At 38.0% G+C, this 9,335-nt stretch overlaps 1 protein-coding gene across 1 annotated transcript in view; it reads left to right on the top strand.

Moving 5' to 3' along the window:
- The window catches only part of elmo1 (engulfment and cell motility 1 (ced-12 homolog, C. elegans)), a gene marked incomplete in the record, with an annotated part of 93,489 nt that overhangs the window by 62,740 nt on the left and 21,414 nt on the right, over nucleotides 1-9,335 (top strand). The window contains 7 exon segments of the mRNA XM_024298658.2: nucleotides 995-1,036; nucleotides 1,812-1,862; nucleotides 2,081-2,203; nucleotides 2,337-2,465; nucleotides 3,601-3,705; nucleotides 4,751-4,859; nucleotides 8,852-8,988. Of these exon segments, the coding sequence (XP_024154426.1) occupies nucleotides 995-1,036; nucleotides 1,812-1,862; nucleotides 2,081-2,203; nucleotides 2,337-2,465; nucleotides 3,601-3,705; nucleotides 4,751-4,859; nucleotides 8,852-8,988 (696 nt within the window).

The raw sequence follows: 9,335 nt of genomic DNA on the forward strand, positions 1-9,335 counted from the left end.
GGGATTTTTACCAAACAGTTCAGTTTTGGCTTCGTTGGCCACATGATTTCATATCAATCCTCCTCAGAATCATCTTTGTGGTTTCTGGTAAACTTTAAAAAATCCTGATCATGTCATTAATCTAATTTTCAGTTATAAAAATGTTTCAGTTGTGTTATTTTATGTGGGAAAAAAAACAGTGGGATGAATTCTGTGAAGCTAAAATGTGAATTAACTCATGTTTACTTGTTTGTTTGTACACATATTTCATTACACTTTATCATCTTGCAAGAAATCCACTGTTCAGTACCTGAGAGATTATGTCTGAGTTGCACTGATTGAATTTTCAGCTAAAGATGTTCTGGATTGATTTTATGTCAGTGAAAAAGATCGTACAAAACGAACCGATATCGACAATGAATCATATCGGCAACCACAAACTATGTTATAAATCAAATCTCTGGTAGAATGAAGACTGTTTGTACCTCACAAAGTGAGATCATTCATGGAATCCCAGGTTGAGGGAAATTGTCAGTAACTGTTTCATTATTTCTCCAACCTGCTTGCTTACCTGAAGAACCTCCATTAAAAGTGTAGATTTTTCTCTGCTTCTTTTTGCCATTTAAACCATTATATCAGTTGTATAATTAAGCGCCTCTGCTGTAACATCATACAGTCAATCATTTTAATTAGGATAAAGGGAATATGAAAAATCCTTTGGCTTTTGGGAGAACTCCAAACAACTTTTTCCATGACCATTTCTGTGTCCCTCCCCCTCACCTAAATTTAGGCTCCTCTTGCCACCTGCTCATTATGGCATGGCTCCATTTGGTGACTGCCAAATACTTTTTGTCCCACTGTGTTGCTGAAAATGCCATCCACTCTTTGTCCCAAGCACCACAAAAAATTCTGACACCTTCTCAGTTTTTTTTTCTTTCTTTTTTTGGCCACCACATTCACTCAACTTACCCTCTTTGTCTCTGACCTTGTCTCCTCACTGCACACGACATGGTAGTATGATGAGCACATTGTGGACATCCTAGACTGTCCTCTGACAGTAAGTGCACCCTTGACTAGCACACTTTGTAGTTTGCACTGTAGAAGTTGAGAGTTTGTTCATTTAGTTCCTATATATAATTTTTGTTCCCTTAGGATTTTTTTAGTTACCATAATTTTCGGACCATAAGCCGCATTTGAAATATTTTCTCAAAAATTGACAGTACGCCTTATGTATTAATTTTGGTTGCTTTTACTGACCTCAGACTGATTTAAAGTGCTCAAATATCCTTTAAAATGTTTCTCTTTGGTTCGCAACGAAGCTGCACGGTCAGGAGCCTAATGGAATAAAACGTGCCGTGCTTTAGCGAAATTTGTATTTTATGTGTCACAACCAATTAATGATGAGTTTTTGCGAATAAGTTGACTAAAGTTTGACTTCTGTGTGGTGTTGCACTCTGAATACCTGGATAGAGGCACACATGAATAGCAATGCAGTTAATTTACTGAACTTCCCATTGACTCCTCTGACCAATACTCTGCTGCCTTTTGCAGCCTCAAGGCATTCTGGGAAGTGTAGTAACCCACATCATACAACTGTTTTGTTTTGTTTTATGTATGAAAATAGACTTGTTGATATTGCACCTTATGGTCCGACAAAAATAGTTTTTTTTTTTCCTACCCTGTACATGTGCACTTGATGGTGGACCACGGGCCTTTTTGTTTGCCTTGCATATGGAATCCCCAAATCTACATTTATCTCTGTAATTTTTGTTTCCACCCATTTTTTTAAAAATCAAATTTCTTTCTTTTCTTTTTTTTCTGTCTGTTTACAGGAGATGGCCCACATTCTGGCCCAAAAGCAGCTGCGCTCCATCATTCTTACTGTAAGTTCATTTCTATGTATCTCTATGTAGTTATCTCTAAGAGCAACAGCATGTCTTACCTTTAAATTGACATTCTATAATATTCTTACTTGTGTGGATCCCTATGTTGGACTTTTCCTTTAAGTCATTTTGCTTCCATAACTGTCTTCCACAAAAATTCTTGTCTTTCCTATTTACCGGACCTTTTTTCTCGCTAATTAATTTTCAATTTTGTGCAGAATGTGATCCGTAATCCCACGCCCATCAATGATGAGATGGCACACCAGCTATATGTGCTGCAGGTGCTCAATTTCAACTTGCTAGAAGACCGCATGATGACCAAGATGGATCCTCAGGACCAGGTCAGTGAAGACTACTGTGATTGCTTTGTCCTACAAATATAGATATTTATTTAAAATCCAAATGTGTAGATTCCAAAAGCTGTGTGACTTTGTGGCCAGTATTTGATTGTTCTTCTTTCTGATGGTTTTTCAGGCTCAAAGAGACATTATCTTTGAGTTGCGGAGAATTGCCTTCGATGTGGAGTGTGAACCCAATAACAGCGGCAGCATTGAGAAACGCAAGTCCATGTACACCCGTGACTACAAAAAGCTTGGTTTTATTGTAAGTTTCAAACTTTTTGTTGGTCTTTAATAAGAAGGGTTCCACTACTCCAGAGCAAAGACCCACTCACATCATCTTTTAAAGTGTGTTCCCAGTGGGCTTTTAGTTATGATTATGCCATTTTTAGCCAAAATAAAAAATATTCTGTGTTGTTTTTAGGACATAGTTTCTGCAGAGCAGCAGTTGTTTTTTAGAAATTTGCCTTTGAATTGTGGGCGGGATCGTTGGCATGGAGCAACCCCAACCCCTATTCCCTTCCCCATTGTTTATGCACTCTCCTGCTAACCTATAGCCCCTCACACCCCCAACACACCCTTTCTCCGTGAATCTTTCCTACCTTCCTCCGTGAATCCTTCGTACAACACCCGTGAATATTTCTTACCTTCCGCCATTAATTTTTCCTACCTTTCTCTGTGAATCTTTCCTACCTTCCCCAGTGAATTTTCCCTACCTTCTCCCGTGAATCATTCCTACTTTCCCCCATGAATCTTTCCTTTCTCTGAATTTTCCCTACCTTCCCCTGTGAATCCTTCCTACTCTCTCCGTGAATTTTCTCTACCTCCCCTCGTTAATTTTTTCCACCTTCCCCCGTGAATCTTTCCTACTTTGTCCCGTTATCTTTTCCTACTCCCCCCGTGAATCTTCTGTACACCCCACTGTAAATCATGCCTACCCTGCTATGTTCACAACCTAACATCAAAACTGCGCGTTTTTTTTTTAATATACAATAGGTCGGATTAACTGATTAACTAGGACGTTTGAATAGCCATATCTATCATTTTGTGCTATGAGTAGGAAAATCTCTAAAGGTAGGACAGATCGTTAGAACACCAGCAACATCACCGATGTTAAAAGGTTAACCATCATCACATCAGTAGAGATGGGCTCTTCAATGTGGCGCTCCAAAGCGTCTACCTTATATGTTTTGCTTGCTTCCTTTCCTCCACATTTCTGATTCAGCTGACCAGCTACTATTCAAGCTATGATCTTATTAGTATATAATTGATTGGACAAGTAAAACATGCCAGCCAGGAAGAAGGAAATTCTAAGTAACTGTTTCTATCACAGTGTGTCTGACATTCTATTGCCTAAATAAATTAATGTTTGGATTACTGCACCTTCTTTGTTCCCTCAGAATCATGTCAATCCAGCTGTGGATTTTACCCAGATTCCTCCTGGGATGCTGGCTCTGGATAACATGCTCTATTTTGCTAGACACCACCAGGATGCCTACATAAGGGTATGTACACACAGCACTTTGATGCTACATTTACATGCATGTGACATGCATTTTTTTTAGCATTTGGTGTTCCGATTGAACAAGCAGGAAGTGACGTCTTCGTGTTTTTCCTTTTCTACTGTTTACTAGCGCATGTCTACCACCTGCAGTTGGAGGAGGCTAGGTGTGAAATGTCAAAGCAGTGCAGATCTTGCTCCATGCATTTTTTAACAGAACTCTATTCCAATATATGATGGACTTGGTGTCAAATAAATGTGGTTTGGCACAAACTGGAGTTATTAAATTCTCCATCCTGATCAATTTTCAGATGGTTGGGAGTTCCGTGAATTAGAATTGACGCTATTCAGACGTCACTACCAAATCAGAGTCCCTGATAGGTCAAAGTTCAACCTGGTTGAATGCCTGTTGATTGGTGGCTTGTTTTGTACGTACAGCCCAAAAAAAAAAAACGGTCTTAAAACCTTGCTTTTAGACTCACGAACTTTACATAGACCTTTCATTGGAAATGGTTTCTTGATTGATCCCTTCCAATGAAAGCGCAAGTGCTGGTGTGAATGTAGGATAACATACACTCACTAAACCACTACCAAGTACAGTTGTCCCTCATTATATTGGGGTTCACCTATCACAGTCTTGCTGTTACACTTTTTTCCAGTGCAATTTTGCATGCTTTATTCAATTCTTTTTTTCTAGTAGTGTACTATGTTCTCCGTCCTAATTGACTGTTGACCTTGCTAGCGTGTGTTTAGTTTGACAAATCTGCATAAATCTTCAGTTATGAGCAGATCTATAGATTTTCATTCTATAATTCTAAACTTATTTTTTCATGAAGGCTTTGGGAGTTAAAACAAGAGAGAAAAGGGCCTCAATTGTGTGTATCGCTGCTTATTTATGGAACGTATTTCCTGCGATAAACAAGGGAATATTGTGCTTTTCTCACAGTCAAACATTTTCTTTGATAAAACAATTAAATCTCTAAATTATCTTTTGACGTGTCACACCTTTTGGAGTAAACTTTTGCCTTTTTTCTGACTCGTATTTCTAGATTGTTCTGGAGAATAGCAGCAGAGAAGACAAGCACGAGTGTCCATTTGGCCGCAGCAGCATCGAGCTGACCAAGATGCTCTGTGAGATTCTAAAAGTGGGAGAGCTGCGTAAGTCTTGTTCAGCAAAAATGCACACACTCTTTTCCAGCTATCTTTACCTACTTGTCTCGTAGGCAAAAATTGAGCTTGGTCTACTTTACACTAAAGGATACATTTTACATGAGCAGCTAAAGTAAATCCCAAATCCTAACAGCTCCTTTCTCTTGAGATAACTGTGCTGCAGAGAGTGTACTATGTATTACTGCACCTCTCCCCTGTTGAGTCTAACATAGTGGTAGACCTGCTGTGCAGAGAAGATGCTGCTGTGCCTGTGTCCACTCCAAATTGATATGGCCTTTTCATTTGTCTTTCCTTGTTGGAAAGGGCGAGTTGGACTCGGTTCTGCTTCAGACCGACCCCTGCTGCTCTATGTGGGGAGGAACAAGGCTTTTTTTTAGCTCACTTACAAGCTGATCTGCCCTTTTCTTTTCCTTAACTTCCTATATTTTTACCAAAACAATGTAATTGCATTGCAGATGGGTTTTTTACATTTGTCTCAACATTTGCACTATAAGACGCTCTGTTTTTAGAAACCTCTACTTATTCCACATTCTCTCATTCTTGTGATCTGAAGAGACTGCCTCATTTCTAATCCGTCCTGACCTGCAGAGGCAGGCAAGTATTTCTTGTGGGCTCATACAAACACTTACTGGGCTTTTTGTGGTTCTTTTATCCTAATTATCTATTCATTTGGAGGCCTGTGTTTGTGTCAGGGGTTAGTTTTAATGCAGCAAGTCTCCTTAGCTGTTTCCAAATGCCTCCCTTTCTCACCTCCAGGATTATTGCTCCTCCTTCATATCGTTAGATTTTATGTCACTTAAAGAATTTTCTGTCCCATGTTTAGAGGCCAATCAATTCAATTTCAACTTTATTCATAGAGCCCTTATCCTGACATTATTGTCTCCAATACATTAAAGAAAACTTTACTTTATAAGAACATCTAATACCCTCCGGGTGTTGCATGAAACACTGCATAACTGTCACTGAAAGTGTTCTGCAAGCTATTTTGGTCCATAAGAGAGAGTACCGTGGTTATATTTGGCATTAAGCCTGACCAACAAATCATCTCTGTCAGCTCCGTCTGAAGTGCTGAGCTCACATCTGGGTAGGCGATATTTAGGAATCCAGAAATGCTAAAGCACATGAGCTGTCACGTTTGTTTCCTTGGCAACCCAGGATCAGTTTGTCCCCAGTATGAGGCCGATAAGTGGTCTTTTTTTTTTTCATCCATACACAGGTGTTGATGGCTGTCTTGTTCGTACACTATGTTCGAACACTCTTAAACTCTGAAAGTCCAAAGCTGACGGTTTCACTAGAACTATGTTAGACAGTCGGGGTCCAATACAGAACATCAAACTATCTCCATCCCATCAGGGAATTGATTTTGCATTCAAACCATAGTTTGGAGCGGCCTGCAGTGTCAAGTTCTCAGATCAGTTATGTTTGGATATGTGCTAAAGCATAATCATTCTGATTCTTAAGATACAATAACAGCGCTCTTAGCAAACTATGTTCAAGCGACCACTTTCAATGAAAAGTTTATGTAAATCTTGTATGTGTGTTTTGGGGTTCCTCACGTTCAGGCATTCCACATTGTAGCACCGTTTTTGATCTCTACATACAAAACGTGTGTTGATAGTGGTGCTGCCACAAACGATTATTTTAATAGTCGACTAATCACCGATTATTTTTTCCGATTAGTCATGATTAATTAGGGTCATGTGCAAACTGGATGTAAAGCACACATCTAAACCATCATTAGCTTTAAACTAACTAAAAATTATATATATAGCATTACCTGCAATAATGCTAGTGTGAATGATGTAAGCTGGATTTGACTGCTAAAGATACTAGTGCTGAGAGCTGAAATTATAGCTGAAATCACTGAAGCTAATAGCTGACAGCAAGCTCAAATATTAGTTAATTGCAAAATTAGAAACTGAAAAAAACCTAAGTTAGCCAAAACAGCTAGCATCCAGCTGAAATATTAGCTAAACTCCAAAATAGTCTAAAAAAACGTAATAAATGCCAAATTAGTCCAAAAAGCTAGCAGAATGCCATTAAAACTTTCAACGTTACTACACTCCAACCCTATATAATATAAAGTAACGACTAATTGACTATTACATCAGTTATCGACTATTTTAATAGTTGATTGTTTGACTAATCGTGGTAGCCCTAGTTGATAATTAAGTCAGGTTGAACTTTGATCAATCAGGGACTCAGATTTGGTAGTAACGAATGGATGGCATCCCTTTAAATTCATGGAAGTGCCAACCATTTGAAAATGGATCATTAAGAGGAAATGAATAACTGTAGTTTGTGCCTCGCTGTAATTACAGTAAAGCAAATGAGTATTTGAACACCCCGTGATTTTGCAAGTTGTCCCACTTGAAATCATGGAGGGACCTGAGACTTTCATCTTAGATGAGAGATGTAACCTAAACCATGATTCCTCTGGATCATTCAAGTTAAGACGGACCAGTACATGCTGGTTTAAACAGGGGTACTTTCTCTGTCATACATGATTTCAAACCATAACGTTACTAGCAGTAACCTTGACCTTGACCAGCTCCTCCTGTGCAGTTTTTGGCTGAGTCATTGAGGCTCCATGAGGTGAGATCTGTCATGGAGCCTCAGTCTGACCGATTCTCATGTTTATCTTCTTCCATTTTCTAATTATTGCTCAAACAGTGAGCCATTTGTCCCATCCAGCCTTATTGAGATCTACAATTTAGTCTCTGGTGTCTTTGGACAGCTCTTTGGTCTTGGTCATGTTAGTAGTTGGAGTCTTACTGATTGTGTTGTGTTTAAGCAGCTAACAACCTCGAACAGGTGCTTCTAATTTAGGATAATAAGTAGACTGGAGGTGAACTATTTATACATATATGTCTTTAAAGGTTAGAGCATTTATTTTAATTGTTTAGTTGCTACATTTTGTGGCAAATGAGCAAATGTGTGCATTTATCAAAAGTTTCATTTGTAATATTTGCTGATAAAATTGTATTGGTTAAAAATGTTTTGTGTTTTAGTATGGCTGTGCCTCATTGATCCAGTTTCATTGAAGTTTTATAGTTTGAAATTATCATCATCCTTGCAAAAAATTTTTAAAAAGTTGCATTAAAAGAAAAAGACTGCTCAGAGCCGATAAGACCTAAAGCAGTTGTTGTCTAAATCACAGTGGAAAGATTGTAAACGGCTTGTTCCATCTCGGCTTAGGTGGATGATTGAGAGTGCTTTTATGCAGTGGTGAATGACTCAGCTGTGGCATTTCAGATTGTTGAAACGGAAAAAAAAAATCCCCCGCCCAAGATCCACCCCCACCCTGTCACCCTCTAGAAGGGATACTCTGCACGATCTTTTCATATTCCGTTTTTAAATGCGAACATGCAAGTAATATCTTTTAAAAAAGGTGGCCCAAAAAACATTATGAATTAATACTCTGTTGTAGTTAATAGTGGTTAAAGGGGTCCCAAAACTATTTGTATTCAAGGGTGTCAGGACTTAATCCACTCCTATAATCACAAATATCATCTACATTGGCAAAACTTTGCTGTTTTTGTCCAGGTATTTTGGACTGGACACATTTATTATATATTGAGGAGCAGCACAATATTTGATGGTTTATTAGCTGATATATATTTTTTAAGTTTTCTTTTTAAAGCATTTAAACTCATTTTGAATATAATCACTTTGAAGTCTGACAGAATCCCAACTCCTGTCTTCTGTTTGTGATTCTCGTCCAACCGTTTGCTGTACTTTCTATGATCAAAATCAAAAGTTATGGATCACAAAAATAAAAGCTAAACATATTATTAAAATTTAGAAGCAAAAGCGAAAAAGAAACAGAACTTGCAAAATTTACAATAAGGCAACAAAAACAACAATCTTCTCTTAAATTTGACAAAAATAAACTCTTGTTTTTTTAAACTGCAACTGTTTTGTGTTGATAGTTTGTCTACTAGCTTTATTTTTATTTTTATTTTTATTTTCATCTCCAGCGAGTGAAAACTGCCATGATTTCCATCCCATGTTCTTCACCCACGATCGCTCCTTTGAGGAATTCTTCTGCATTTGCATTCAGCTGCTCAACAAGACCTGGAAAGAGATGAGAGCCACCAGTGAAGACTTTAACAAGGTACGGGGCCCGACTTTGTCCTTCAGAGTGAAAGTTGAGATGCAAAGGTGCTGTTCACACTACGCTCAAACTGGGAGGAGTCGAGTTTAGAAGTTTCTGTTTCATTTTAACAAATCTATTTTTATTTAGCCTTTTTTCCATTTGTATACATTATTTAAACAGCCTTGACATTCCTAAAATAAATATTTATCTATAACAAAGAAGGGTGTCACGTTTGGTTTTATGCCAAAACTTGTATTGAAATTCTAACTCAAAATCTGAAAAGCTAAAGATGCTTATCAATTTAGTTTGTTTTTATCAGTTCTTATGTTAGCAATTGTGGCAAGTTTATTTATTTTAATGAGTTC

Source organism: Oryzias melastigma, linkage group LG11, assembly GCF_002922805.2.
Source record: "Oryzias melastigma strain HK-1 linkage group LG11, ASM292280v2, whole genome shotgun sequence".
In the NCBI taxonomy this organism is placed as follows: Eukaryota; Metazoa; Chordata; class Actinopteri; order Beloniformes; family Adrianichthyidae; genus Oryzias; species Oryzias melastigma.